Genomic DNA, 15,744 nt, shown 5'->3' on the forward strand with positions numbered 1-15,744 from the left:
ATGTAAAAGAAAGGAAATCATGACAAACTGTGTCTCAGACCACAGTGCAATCAAATTAGAATTTAGGATTAAGAAACTCACTCAAAACTGCACAACTACATAGAAACTGAACAACCTGCTCCTGAATGACTACTGGGTAAACAACAAAATTAAGACAGAAATAAATAAGTTCTTTGAAACCAATGAGAACAAAGACACAACATACCAGAATCTCTGGGACACAGCTACAGCAGTGTTTAGAGGGAAATTTATAGCACTAATTGGCCATATGAGAAAGTGGAAAAGATTTAAAATCGATCGATACCCTAACATCACAATTAAAAGACCTAGAGAAGCAAGAGCAAACAAATTCAAAAGCTAGCAGAAGATAAGAAATAACTAAGATCAGAGCAGAACTGAAGGAGATAGAGACATGAAAAACCCTTCAAAAAATCAATGATTCCAAGGGCTGTTTTCTGAAAAGATTAACAAAAGTAGATAGACTGCTAGCCAGAATAATAAAGAAGAAAAGAGAGAAGAATCAAATAGACACAATAAAAAATGATAAAGGGGATATCACCACTGATCACACAGAAATGCAGACTACCATCAGAGAATACTGTAAACACCTCTACACAAATAAACTAGAAAATCTAGAAGAAATTGATAAATTCCTGGACACATACACCCTCCCAAGACTAAACCAGGAAGAAGTGGAATCCTGAATAGACCAATAAAAAGTTCTGAAATTGAGGTAGCAATTAATAGCCTACCAACCAAAAAAAGCCCAGGACCAGATAGATTCACATCCGAATTCTGCCAGAGGTACAAAGAGGAGTTGGTACCATTCCTTCTAAAACTATTCAAAATAACAGAAAAAGAGGGACTCCTCCCTAACTAATTTTATGAGGCCAACATTATCCTGATACCAAAACCTGGCAGATACACAACAAAAAATGAAAATTTCAGGCCAATATCCCTGATGAACATCAATGCGAAAATCCTCAATAAAATACTGGCAAACCAAATCCAGCAGCACATTAAAAGGCTTATCCACCATGATCAAGTCAGCTTCATCCCTGGGATCCAAGACTGGTTCAACACACGCAAATCAATAAACATAACATATCACATAAACAGAACCAATGACAAAAATTACATGATTATCTCAATAGATACAGAAAAGGCTTTTGATAAAATTCAACACCCTTCATGCTAAAAACACCCAATAAACTAGGTATTGATGGAAGGTATCTCAAAATAATAAGAGCTATTTATGAGAAACCCACAGACAATATCATACTGAATGGGCAAAACTTGAAGCATTCCCTTTGAAAATGCACAAGGATGACCTCTGTCACCACTCCAATTCATCATAGTATTGGAAGTTCTGGCCAGGGCAATCAGACAAAAGAAAGAAAGAAAGGACATTCAAATAGGAAGACAGGAAGTAAACTTGTCCCTGTTTGCAGATGACGTGATTGTATAGTTAGAAAACCCCATTGTCTCAGCCCCAAATCTCCTTAAGCTGATAAGCAACTTCAGCAAAGTGTGAGGATAAAAAATCAATGTGCAAAAATCACAAACATTCCTATACACCAATAATAGACAGAGAGCCAAATCATGAGTAAACTCCCATTCACAATTGCTACAAAGAGAATAAAATACCTGGGAATGCAGCTTACAAGGGATGTGAAGGACCTCTTCAAGGAAACCTACAAACCACTGCTCAAGGAAGTAAGAGAGGACACAAACAAATGGAAAAACATCCCATGCTCATGGATAGGAAGACTCAATATCGTGAAAATGGTCATACTGCCCAAAGCAATTTATAGATTCAATGCTATCTCCATCAAGCTACCATTTACTTTCTTAATAACAGAAAGCTTTAATAATTTGCCCATAGACATACTGTAAGTAAGTGGGAGAACTAGGGTTGGACCTCAGGCAGTCTGTCTCTAAAAACTCTGTTCCTGGTCAGGAGAGGTGGCTCTCACCTGTAATCCCACCACTTTGGGAGGTGGAGGCAGGTGGATCACCTGAAGACAGGAGTTCGAGATCAGCCTGGCCAACCTAGTGAAAGCCCATCTCTACTAAAAATACAAAAAAATTAGCTGGGCATTGTGGCAGGTGCCTGTAATTCCAGCTACTCAGGAGGCTGGGGCAGGAGAATCACTTGAACCCAGGAGGCAGAGGTTGCAGTGAGCCGAGATTGCACCAATGCACTCCAGCATGGGTGACAGAGCAAGACCCTGTCTCAAAACAAAAACAAAAACAAAAACAACTGTGTTTCTATCATTGCACTACCTCTTATGAATGACAGTGACATTAAATATGTTGCCAAAGTATGTTCCTAAGCCACCAAATTACATATAATATTTTGGGGAGATGCTTATTGCATGCTTGCAGAACTGATTGAAACTTGACAAAGCTTTCAAGTATTATGTAGGTTTTGGTCCATTTTTTAGAATAGTAATATTCACCTTATCCTACATCTACAGTATTGTCCAACTCTCTAACACTGACATGACAAAAATCCTGTTAGCATGCTCTGCCAAACCCTGTAACAAAGGCATTGTGGAAATCCTAGTGTGCAGTGCAGCTTTGATTTTCAAAGCACAGAATGTCTCAGAAAGTCTCATATGCATGCTACTCTGATTACTCACAAAATGAGTGTCATCTATGGACTCTCCCTACTGATAGAGATTGAAGTGAAAATAAAAAAACAAGACTCAGTCTCTAAGGAGCTTATAGTCTAGTAAGGAATATAAGGGAAGGGGCAGTCATTCTGGAAGTATTCCTAGAAGAGATGACATGTAAGCTGAGACCTGAAGGATGAGGATAGTCTTATCTTTTCTGGTGATAAAGGCTACATGGCAACTGTTGTCATGAGAAAAGATTTTGGGACCTGGCATGGTGGCTCCTGCCTGTAATCCCACCCCTTTTGGAGGCCAAGGAAGGTTGATACCTTGAGCCGGAGAGTTATTGACCAGCCTGGGATACATGGTAAAACCGCATCTCTACCAAAAATATAAAAATTAGCCAGGCATGGTGGTGCACACCTGTAATCTCAGCTACTTGGGAGTCTGATGCTGAAGGATCACCTGAGCCCAGGAAGCAGAGGTTACGTTGAGCTGGGATTGTGCCACTGACCCCAGCCTGGGTGACAGAGTGAGACCCTGTATTTAAAAAAAAAAAATCTCATCTTTTGCTGGGTTGATGGCCTTCTAATCCATCTAGGCCAGAATGCTTTCTGAAATGCAAATATGCTCATATCCCTATCCTGCTTAACCTTATTATGGGCTTTTGATAAACTACAGGAAAGTACTTACACTCCTCTGGATGTCTTCTACGCCCTATGTGATGTATTTGGTGCTCAATGTATGGATTGTTCTTCCCACAAATCCCTTGGATTCTAGAAACACTGAGTTCTTTGTATTTCTTTAACATGCCACAATCTTCCATACTTGTTTTTTATCTTGAATAACATGATTACTTTGCCAGTGGGAATACAAATAAATAAAATCACTTTGAAACAGCTTGGCATTGTAAAATTGAAGATGCACACACTTTACAACACAGACATTCAACCTATAGGTAGATACTGTCAGGAAAGAGAATCTCTTGAATATTTGCATTAGGATACATGTTCACAGAAGCAAAATACAGAAAACATTCCAAATATACACCAGCAGAAAATGAATAAATACATTTTATTATTCACCAGTTATCCAAATTTGGGTTATCCACTCCAAACTCCCGCTTGATTGTCTTCATAAATAGATCTGGGCCCATTAAATAGTTCTTCTTTGTCACGTGTTAATGATGTTAAACTTTGTGAGTAGAAGGCATTGGAGAGATGTTCCAAGAAGGTGCTTTTCAATCTGCTTTCTGTGTGCACCCTTGGCAAACTCTGGCAATGCAAATGACATCTCCAGCATCTGACATGGAGGGCATACAGAGCTACACCAGTGCCCAGATTCTGTAGTTCAGGCTGCTGCTATGGCACCCACTTCCTGAAGTTCATGGTGGCCAGGAGAACCCAGCGGCCAAGAGCTTCTCCTGAAATTGTCCTTTGCCAGATTTGTAGTAGAGCCCCTCTGGCTTGACATTTCTTCATAAACAGCTTTACACATTGGCCCAGAAGACAAGTTTCTTGGGAGTTCTGAAGTGTCAATTTGAAGCAGATTCTTCAAGGGCAACACTACAGCGACTTCTTAACTTTGAGCGAGGCCACAATGTGAGGGGACTCTTCATTGGCTGCTCCAAATTCACCATGGAGACAAGAGCAATTCCTTATATCTGCTCATCACATTTTCTTGAGACTTCTCTTTACATATTACTAGACAATATTTCATTGTTCCAATGCTGTAACAATTAATAATTCTTCATATTAACTTTCCCTATTCACATTACTGTATGTTTTCTCTGTCTTGATGGACCCTGAATCCTACCCTCATGTGAATGAATGCTCTATATCAGCAAAATATGGCAAACTACAGCCACAGTGATAATATATTTGAACCCTTAAAAGTCAATGAAAAAAATCAAGTCCCTGAAAATTACACATGGTATGATTGTCTTTACAAAAAGTTCAAAAATACATAATGCCAAAACATGTAAAGGATACAGCCATGTGTGATAAAATTATAAATAATGACAGAGGAAAGATAAATAAACATAAAATTCAAGAAAATGCAAAAGCATAACTGTCATTAGTACATGGGGCATCCAAAGATATTAGAAATGTTATTTTCTTCATATGGCTATTAGGTTCACAAGTGTTCATTTAATTACTATACATATATGTTATACTATAGCCTTTTATATAAATAAAAAATAATTATTTCTTATGCTATAGAGTGATAACATTTACTAAAAGTGTGATTTGATCCATTTCCCAAATAGTGTGCTGAGATAGTGATCCTCTCAGCCCAGGCTGGCCAGGTAGGCCGTGAGGCCTCTGGCTTGGCATAATCTTGTGCATATTCCCCAGTGTGCTCTCTGACATACTGATGTTTTCTTCTGTGTGAAGTGACATGAATAGATTAGACTTGATTCCCTGATAATGCCAGAGGAGAGTTTTACTATATTAGGCCATTCTCCTTAGATTTAATACTGAGTTAAATTTTTCCACTTCAGAATAACCTCTTATAATTATGAAATTTAGTTTTAATCCATAGGGAGAAGATAAACAATATAAACACACACATATATAAACACTCACATAACTATATATAATATTCAACTTTATTTCAAATATACCAATTTTAAAATTTATCAATATACCCATTATGATTCTTTCTGAGTGACATACCACACAAATTCAATATGGATTCTCTAAAGAATCCTCTTAGGCTACTTCACTCAAAGTCTCTGCAGCTGCCTGCACTGTGAAGGCTGCAACAGAAATCTGTCTTTTCACTTCTCCCCAGGCCTTGGAAGGGTCCACTTTGCTTTCAATATCAAACAGAGCATCATAAATTCCTGGGAATGACTCCCCTGCATACTTGTTGTGGATGCTTGGAGCATAGATGACATGCCTGTTGATAAAATCGTTTGCTGTTTATTAGGTGCCCAAATGGTATACAAGAGAAACACAAGAGCACTCTGCAATTCCTGGATTGTATATTCCTATAACAATTTGAACAAGCCACTTGTCAACTGAACTTCCAAGTTCAGTCATCTCTGAAGACTATTATATGAAATCTATAGTAATTAATTATATTTTTATTTCAAACAAATAAATTAAAGTGGTTCAGTGCTATAAAACTAACAATGATGATAGTAACCACAGCAATCATTCTTGGTATTTAATGTTTACTTACAATTTTTCTGATGTTTAGAAATAAACTCTACACAGTTGATATTAGTATTTCACAGAGAAGGAAACTGAGGTCTGAGAGATCAAGTAACTAAATGATTTGTCTCAAGGCACACGACAAGTAACTGCTGATTTTTTAATATATCATGCTACCCCCTACATTATAGCACAATTGTAATCATTACAGTCTTGCTTGTGATCAGCCAACCCTCTATTGTGTTTTTTTTGTCTTTTTTTAAAAAGTCACACTACCATGTTAGAATACTTAATATAGAGTTTGAAGAATCATCAAAAACAATTTTGTAATGTTCCATGTGACCAAGGCAGAAAATGTTTTATAGAATGGGCTATGACAGTTCATGTAATAGCCCACAGAAGAGAAGGACAAACTCCATAGTAAAGATGTAAATAAGGCCAGAAGCAGTAGCTCATGCCTGTAATCCCATATATTAGGGAGGCCAAGGTGGGAGGATTGCTTGAGGCCAGGAGTTCTAGACGAGCCTGCGCAACTTAGGGACACCCTGTCGCTACAAGTGAACGTACAAATATTAGCTGGGCATGGTGGCATGTGACTGTAGTCCTAGCTTCTTTGGAGGCTGCTGCAGGAAGATTGGTTGAGCCCAAAAGTCTGAGGCTGCAGTGAGCTAAAATTGCACAACTGAACTCTAGCCTGGGAGACAGAGTGGGACCCTGTCTCTTAGGAAAAAAAGGGGGGGTGGGGGATGGATAAAAATATGCTGCCACTGGTGATCTGATCCAGTCAACCTGCTTGGAAGATGCTCTTACTCCCACGCCCGACCCTTTGATAATCCCTAGAAAGAAAGTTAGGGCCATTTCTGGCTGTCCAATGATCTATCTCATTCTGCAATATTTAGAAGATCAACCTGGGGACAGTCAATGTTTGGCAGAAAAAAATCCAACTGTCAGGATTTAGGAGGAAATAAAATATCTAAATATCAACATTAGGGAAAAGAATAAATAAATATATATTTATTATATACATTATATAGAGAGAGATGTTTGGGTTCTGTGTATACATAAGTAAAAATATATTTAAAATAGAAAAAGAGCTAAAATTATACACACCAGAATATAACAATGATTTTATATTTTTCTGATAAAATTGGGGAGATTTTTATTTTCTGTCATGGCTTTCTGGATCTTCTATATTTTCTAAAATAAATTTATATTCTTTTATAATCAGAACAAAGATACTCAAAATAAAGATATGCAAAAATCATATTACATTATATGAAGAAACAATACAACTATCACTTACTACATATATTTTGAAATTTTCTATTTGCTTGCAAGAAATCAACTACAATATTTTTTCCACAGTGAAAAAAATAAAAATAATTAGAAGAAAAAGTGATATTACAGAAAGGAGTCATATTTTCTTTTCTTACCTATAAAAAGGCCTGTCTGGTAACCCTAATGGATCAATAAATGCTCTTTCCAGAAACATGAGTTGATCGTTCATCATTCTTAATAATATTGGGCTGAGAAAGAAAATGAATATAATTATAACTTCATGAAAATATGTTTCTACCCAGAAAATAAAAATTTCAGAACAAAACTGAATTTAGTTATCTCCGGGGATTGGTTTCAGGACCACCCTCTACACCAAAATTTGTGCATACTCAAGTCCTGCAAGGAGGACACATGTATGTGAAAAGTCGACCCTCCTCCTCTGTGGAATTTTTTTTTATTATTATACTTTTAAGTTCGAGGGTACATGTGCACAATGTGCAGGTTTGTTACACATGTATACATGTGCCATGTTGGTGTGCTGCACCCGTTATCTCACTCATAGGTGGGAATTGAACAATGAGAACCCTTGGACACAGGGTGGGGAACATCACACACCAGGGCCTGTCGTGGGGTGGGGTGAGGGGGGAAGGATAGCATTGGGAGGTATACCTAATGTAAATGACAAGTCCTCTGTGGAATTAACAGGGTGAAAATGAACAAACTACCAAACAAATTAAATTGATCTCTCGGTATAATGATCCAGATTTAAGTCTAAAAGTTACTTAAAATTATATCGTTTCAAGTGATTTTCAGAATGGTTTAAGTACAGCGTTCTTGGAGCCTGATATGACTTTCTGGATTAACTTGCTCTGCCTCAGTGAGGAAATGTAGCTGTGTATGTGGAACCTGAAGCCACATCTGATCTCCCTTGGGTTAGCTGCCCCCAGTATAACTCTTACCACATGCTTAATCCCCCTTTCACATCTTAGTCTTCATGTTGTTAAGACAATGAGATAGGCAATTATATAAAATAGAAAATGTTTGTGGAACACATGGCTAGTAGTCCAAATGGAATGTAACAGTTTTTTTTAAGTTTCTATAATTCTCTTACTTTATATTTTTCATTAGTTTCTCATTAGCTACATCTGAGGTTCTCAGATTCAAGCCTGTAGAGTGAGCATCATTCTGTGATAAAAGTTCTAATATATCAAAGCTAAAAGAAAGATGATTGTTCAGATTTTTTCCACATAAATGAATTTACTCACTTAAAATACTTTTGTTCTAGATTTATGTCCATCCTACTTTTAGATATTTTTAATGAAATCATTTTATGTATGCAATGCTAACGTTTTCAAATGTAAGCTTGAAAATAAAAGATTTAATTTGGCAAAATAAAAAGTTTTCCATATTTAAAAATAACAAGAATAGTCAGCCCTCCATATATGTGGGTTTTAGTCCTTCAATACTGTATTTTATTTTGTTTTCTTAAGAGATGGAGTCTTGCTCTGTTGCGCAGGCTGGAGTGCAGTGGCTTAATCATAGCTCAGTATAGCCTTAAACACCTGAGCTCAAGCAATTCCTCTGCCTCAGCTTCCTGAGTACCTGGGATTACAGTGAATAATACTGAATTTTCCATCTGTGTTTGCTTGCTAATGTGAAATCTATGGATAGAGAGGGCTCACTGTATTAATTGAAAAAAATTCATATATAAGTGGACCTGTGCAGTTCAAATCACTGTTGTTCAAATGTCAATTGTAAATTTTAACATTCTGTAATATGCAAATTAAGAACAATAACATACATAGCTATGACATCTTTAAAATCTTATAAAATACTATACTGCTCAGGCTTATAAAGGCACAGAAACAGTTGTATGTGCAAATGGAAAAAATAATAGTGATTTTTATTTACATTGGCATAATTAACTGATCAACCCAGATATACAAATATAGGCAAGATTTTCTTCACCTTAGGTATCCTAGCAATCTACTCACTGAAGTAATATCAATATTAAAATAAGATGACTTGCTAATGTTTAGTAAGATGCCTGGCAAATTATAAATATTTACCAAGTGATAACTAATAATATTCCTTTTATTTTTAAAGCTAAACCTATTATGAACACAACAGATGGTGATTACTTAAGTCTTTCAACAATATTTGGATACCTGCTATTTATCAAACACTCCCTGCTTTTACAGAACTTACATTCTAAAAGGAGTGTTGGGGTTGTTATTATAATAAGAATGATTCAATATAATTGAAAGTTTATCAGCAAGCTCTGAACACTTCAACAATGAGTTACTGAATTTAATATACCAATTATTTCACAATTTAATTAACTGAGAAAAATTACAATAAGAAAGCATGAATCATCTTATTCATTAATTTACTTCTTGCTTTTCATAATTTAGTTTTACTAAAAGAGCATTTAGTGATCATTTCCTATGTGCCAATTACTGTTCTGAATCTTTATACAAAATGTGATTTTTAATTTTCAGAGCAATTCTGCAAGTTGGGTAGGGTAACAGCCCCATTTTGTAGATGAGATAACAAAGGATCATGAGTTAAATAACTTGCCTAAATTCACACTAGAAAGTTTTAGAGTGAAATAGGAGATTGATATTGTTCTTTCAACTGCACCTTGCCGACAAAAGGAAAATAGGAACAACTTAAACTCCCATAATTTGGATTTGAGCTATTTTTAACATTTATGTATTTGGCATCATGAATTCAGATTCTGTGATAGTATAAAGGTAAATGAAACACAGAATACCTGTTAGCAACTCCGATAAACAGTTGAGACAATCGAATGAAGGATAATTTCAATAAGATGCTATGGGTTTCGGAATCAAATTCACAAAGAATTGCTACAAGTACAAAAGCTCATGTGGCCACACACACGTAAATGCGCGCGTGAGCGTGCGTGCACACACACACACACACACGCATTTCTCTTTCTCTGTATCCTGTGTTAACGTCTTATATTCTTTGATGGGGCAAGAAGTGATACAAGAAAAGCAGGATAAAGTCATGTCTCTTCCTTAGATTTCAAAGTTCTGGTTGAGAAATTCAACATTCAGTTTAATTTACTTAGTCAGAATTTACTATTATTATGTGCAAAGCACTGCTCAGGTGTTTCAGAATTTGTAAATATCATATAGGGAACAGAGTGTATCTTTACTATCACTTACAGAAAATAAAACAAATATAGAAATACTAAAGGAAGGGGAAGCTGAGTGTGCTAAACAATAAGTGTCCTAAACAAACCACAATTCAAACCATGAGGCATTTTGTCAGAGGGAGAAAACATTTTTTCTTTTAAATACAAAAAGAAAACCAGTTTTATAGAATACATGGTGTTTGGGATCTCCTTAAAATGTATTTCTTATTGTTGACTTTTTTACTCACATATAAAAATTATAAAGAATTGAAAAGAATAGGAAAACAATTCTTCCAATATTCCCTGAGGATAGCACAATTATTATAATAATTCATTAATTCCCTTTAAGTTTTTCCTGTATTTGTTAAATAAAAATTAATCAAATTATATTTACAATTTTACAACCTTTTTGCTTACTTCATATTTTATTCTAAGTATCTTCTATTATGTTGTATTTCTAATAATCCATTGTTAGGATTATAAAATGTTCAAATTGGTGAATATCAAATTTTTTAGTAATTTCTCTTCTCTTAGGCATTAGGTTATTTTGAATTACTTGCTATTATAATTTTATACTTCAAATCTTTCTCCAGGCAGCCTTTCTTTTCCAAAATTGAGACTTTTTCCTAAGAAATAATCCAAGAAGTGGAAATACTATGTCAAAGCACAGGACTCTGTGACAGCTCTTGAACACATTAGCAATATGTATCTATCTTTTTCAAAAAGGCTAAAATAATTCATAATGCTATCAGAAAAGCATGGAGAGCATATGCTTCAGTGTACCAGCTACAGCAATGGGCAAACCAAGGTTTAAATTGTTATTAATGTGTTATAAAAATAACATCACATTACTTTCATTTGTATTTCTGAATTATGCATTAGTGAACTGCAATATTTTGCTATGTTTCTTTGCAGGTGTATCTTTGACAACATTTTTAAAATTATTTGTCTTGTTTCTTACCGATATTTTCAGCTGGTTCTTTTGGACTGTTTAAATTAATTTTCAAAAAATATTTTTATAATGTATATATTACTCTCCATTTTTGCTAGAAAATAAGTTTTCAACTTTCTTAATTTTTCTTGTGAATATTAATTTTTGTATTCTGAACCATTTCAAATGGTCTCAAATCTGATTGCATCATTTCCCCATTGCTTCTAAACTTGGCATCTTTCGAGAAATTTCCATTTTTACTAAATAATTCTTTACACCTGTTGTTTATGTTAGCATACAATGTGAAGTGCGATTCTGAATTTACTTTTATAGCAGTTATAGCAGGTACTAACATAGTTTATATAATATTATGGTTGAGTAATCTTTCCCCATTAATTTTTGCTGTATCATTTATTACTAATATTTCCTTATAGATCACCAAGCCTATTTCTACATCATCTACTGTAATCTTTTTATGTGTCCTTACATCAGCTCCTGGGGATTTGATATTTATATCATGATACTCTATTTAATACACAGATCTCTGCCCTCAAAATTATACTTTAAAAAAATTACCTTAGTATTCTCACCAAGTATTTTTCCTTCCATCTTAAAATTTTGTTCAAATTGTGTTGTACTTGTGTAATCTTACACAGAATTAATCCTAAATGTTTAACATTTCCAAAATTAATGGCTTCACAATATTTGCTATTCTGGATAAACAGAATTTTGCCAGATGGAAGTGGAAATAAGGAGCTCTATGTGGAGGTAATGACAAAAACAAAAGAGGAAGAAATCATGCTTTGAAAAATAAATAGTCTGGCTAAGTTATGATGTACAGATACTGAAAAAGCAAGAAATAAAACTGGAAACAGCTGGGGTCACACAGTAGAGGACCTTCAATGTTAAGCAGAGTATTTTGTAACCGATCAAATGGCAGGAGGGAGGGACTGACATTTCTGAGCAGCACAATTGCCACTCAGAATGTCGAAAGTAGGTCTTTTGAGATGGGGCAGCCCTACATAGGACGTGCTAGAGTGGAAAGACAGAAAACAGCAGGAAACGACACTTGTATACCTATGTAACAAACCTGCACGTTCTGTCCATGTATCCAGGAACTTAAAGTAAAACAAATTTAAAAAAAAGAAAACAGCAAGAAATTCCCAAAGCTAGTTCAGCAACAGTCATGTTAGTTTACTTTTAAATATATATATATATATATATACACACACATATACACATATGCACATATATGTAGAACATACTTGCTTTTGTCAAAGTCCTGGAGTCTCTCACTGAACTTGGAAGCAATTTCTGTAAAATTCTTTACTGCAGAAAAAAGTGAATCTGAAATAGAAATTGGGATCATCAAATGCTTAAAGAACATAATTTCTAATGGCACTGCTCTATAGTTCAAGAAAAAGAACAATATAGAAGCCATCATCTTTTGTGTTTTACAAGGTATTTATATTTTTATATTATAAGATGTGAGCATCCATAAAATGGAAAATACATTTATAGACATAAACAGAATATTGGATCACTTGAAATAGCAATAAATAATAAATGACCTAAGATAGCCCATTATATTTAGGAGATTAATAGGACCATACAGATGAGGAATTTGAAAAAGGAAAGGTAACATACCAAATGATACACTGTATGTCTTCATTTCCTGTGGATGTTTCATAGAAATATTGTAGATTTTGTCAGCATACTTTCTTAAAACTACAGCATAATCTCGACAATCAAAAGGGAGCACTATGGAATTGGCTAGCTCAAACACCATCCCTCCTCGAACCTGGGCCACAGTGAGGTGATATTTAAACATTGGATCATAAAACTTTTCCACCAACTCATATGTTTCATAGACACTGTGATACAGTGGATAGCCGCTGAATTTGTTTGTTTCCTACAGAAAAAATAACAAAACATATCTCTTATAGGATAGCTTACAAAAAAATGATTAGCACCATATTTACTATTAGTATTAGTAAGATTGGTCAGTGATGGATCAAGGAAAGTACCTAAGCATCTCAATAAGCTACATCCTAAATGGCTAATATTATGATACATAAACACATTCCAGGCTTGTATCAATTAAAATATGTGTATATGATATAACAAATATTATTTAAAAATTATTTGAAAGGGACCAAACTGGCTTGCCTCTAAGAATGCAGAAGATTGCATTCTTAGATTCATGTTTTAAGAATCTGAAAAAAAAGACAAGACAATCTTGCATTTGGATAAAAATAAGAAGACGAATTGTTAAAGGCAAGTACATTAGTATTACACAATATTATATAGGAGAAGACACTAAATTGCTTAATCACTAAAATTCCATGGGTAAATGATTGTCTGACAAGCAGTTTGCTGAAGGCTGGAGAGTCTGAGTGGTGAGGGGTGCAGTAGTGGATCCAAAATCTCACTAAGGAGAGAGAAGGGAGGCCCAGACAGGTGTCAGGAAAACCAAAAGTATAGGTAGAAGGAAGGACTTTTCAAACTGTGAATTGCTGGTTTATCACTTTTGATCATCTTAAGATGCTTATTTTTTATTATTAATATAAAAGGACATTTTATGTACTGATGTGTTGAAGAGACTGGGATTCTGGAATTACCCTGCCAGGGTTTGAATCTAGGCTTCAGGACTTACTACCAAAAACTTTAGGTGGTCATTTGACTTTTCTTTGTTGTAATTTTTTCATAGTAAAATGTAGACAATATTAATATTTATCCTCACTATCACCTCCTGCATAACTCTGCCTAACCTCCTACCTCACAGACAGGAGACTGAAGATTTTCCATCTGGGAAGAATAGCCCATGAAGAAAGGCTTACAGAAACTTAATGTCAACTCTAAATCACCAAATGTCTTTTCTGTATTTGGAGTTGAGCTCGATCTCTTATTATTGCAATATTCTTATTGGAATAGTTTTGGATGAACTCTTCCTTACCATTTTTATAACTGTGAGAATGATTTTTCTTTATAACATAAAATTTAAAATTGAAAAAGTATCAGGATTAAAATATTACTTATAAATATGGATGTATCATAAAAGTTGACAAAGGTTTCATCTGATGAACAGAAATCAGGGGTGGTATGAATATGAAATGGAAATAAGAAACAACTGTTTTTAATTATAAACCAGTGTTCTTATAAAACTACTTGACATTTTATAAACTATGTACCCAATTTACTTTGAAGAAAATGAAAACCATATATATATATATATATATAAAATCAACAACAAAAGAAAGGGAATCATGACTTTTACACGTACACAGTGTATTATACTGATATGATTTGACTCTGTGTCCCCACCCAAATCTCACCTTGAATTATGATAATCCCCACGTGTCATGGGAGAGACTTTGTGGGAGGTAATTGAATCATGGGGGACGAGTTTTCCTGCACTGCTCTCGTGATAGTGAATAAGTCTCATGTGAGCTGATGGTTTTATAAAGGGAAGTTCCCCTGTATATGCTCTCTTGCCTGCTGCCAGGTAAGATGTAACTTTGCTCCTCACTCACCTTCAGCCATGATTGTGATGCCTCCCCAGCCATATGAAACTGTGAGTCAATTAAACATATTTCCCTTTTAAATGACCCAGTCTCGGGTATGTCTTTATTAGGAGCAGGAAAACAGACTAATATATATATACCATTTTTCATTTGTTTAATGACTTGTTATTTGTTTAATAATTGGAGATACAGTAAGAGATGGAAATCCAAATACACTCATTAATTTTGAATGATAATGGGGAGATACTAATTTTGAATAAGGAGGAGGGTGAAATCAAAGACAATTCCTACATTTCCAACTTAAATGACTGAGTGAATGCAATGCCACCAAATGAAACAGAAAATATGATTAAAGGAGTACACGGAAGTTCACATTTGCAGACATGAGTATTGATACCAACTGACACTTGAATTTAGGGTTGGAATACCAGATACAGGAGTTATCCTACGTAGTAGTGATACTGTCAACCATTGAGACTTCTCCCTCTGCTTTCAAATTTCTCTATTCCTCTAATGCTTGAGTCACTTTTTGGAGTCAGAATTATTTGTTTAGTTAAAACATATTCATAAATAATCTTGGATAATTTGAGATTCACTTACCCAATTTTTAGTATACCGTGCTCTGCCTGAAGCAATTCCAAGTCATTGGAAGAACACCTCAAAATCATTTCCAGATCCCAATTTGCTTATCCTTTTAGAGATAAAACAACAGAATTATTTCAAAGTAATTTGTTCATTAAGCACAGATTACATGTCCATTAAACTAAACCCCATTCTTACTATTATAAATGTAATTTTAAACATACAGCTTTAGACATGCAGCAAAAACATGAAAAGAATATTAATTTTGATCACAAAATATCTCCTTCTATGAGACTATTTCGTGTAGGAATGACTATTTTATGTCACATTTTGTTAAAGGTTTCTGAAGTTGGAAAACATTTTCCTTAAGATTATTTCATTCCATTTATCATCTTTATTTGTTGTACATAATAGAGTGAAAAGCAAATATTTTTCAGATAATTTGGACATAAATTTTGCCCTTAATAATATAAATAGTGCTGTTGAC

The 15,744-nt window shown here is 34.7% G+C and overlaps 1 protein-coding gene across 1 annotated transcript in view; it reads right to left on the bottom strand.

Moving 5' to 3' along the window:
* Nucleotides 1–755: 755 nt before the first annotated feature.
* Nucleotides 756–15,744, bottom strand: part of LOC100980316 (glutamate carboxypeptidase 2) — a 66,234-nt gene continuing 51,245 nt past the window's right edge. Inside the window, 5 exon segments of the mRNA XM_034932633.3 lie at nucleotides 756–5,522; nucleotides 7,213–7,305; nucleotides 12,417–12,498; nucleotides 12,799–13,063; nucleotides 15,276–15,366. Of these exon segments, the coding sequence (XP_034788524.2) occupies nucleotides 5,333–5,522; nucleotides 7,213–7,305; nucleotides 12,417–12,498; nucleotides 12,799–13,063; nucleotides 15,276–15,366 (721 nt within the window). The 3' untranslated portion in view covers nucleotides 756–5,332.

Source organism: Pan paniscus, chromosome 9 (assembly GCF_029289425.2).
Source record: "Pan paniscus chromosome 9, NHGRI_mPanPan1-v2.0_pri, whole genome shotgun sequence".
Taxonomy (NCBI): Eukaryota; Metazoa; Chordata; class Mammalia; order Primates; family Hominidae; genus Pan; species Pan paniscus.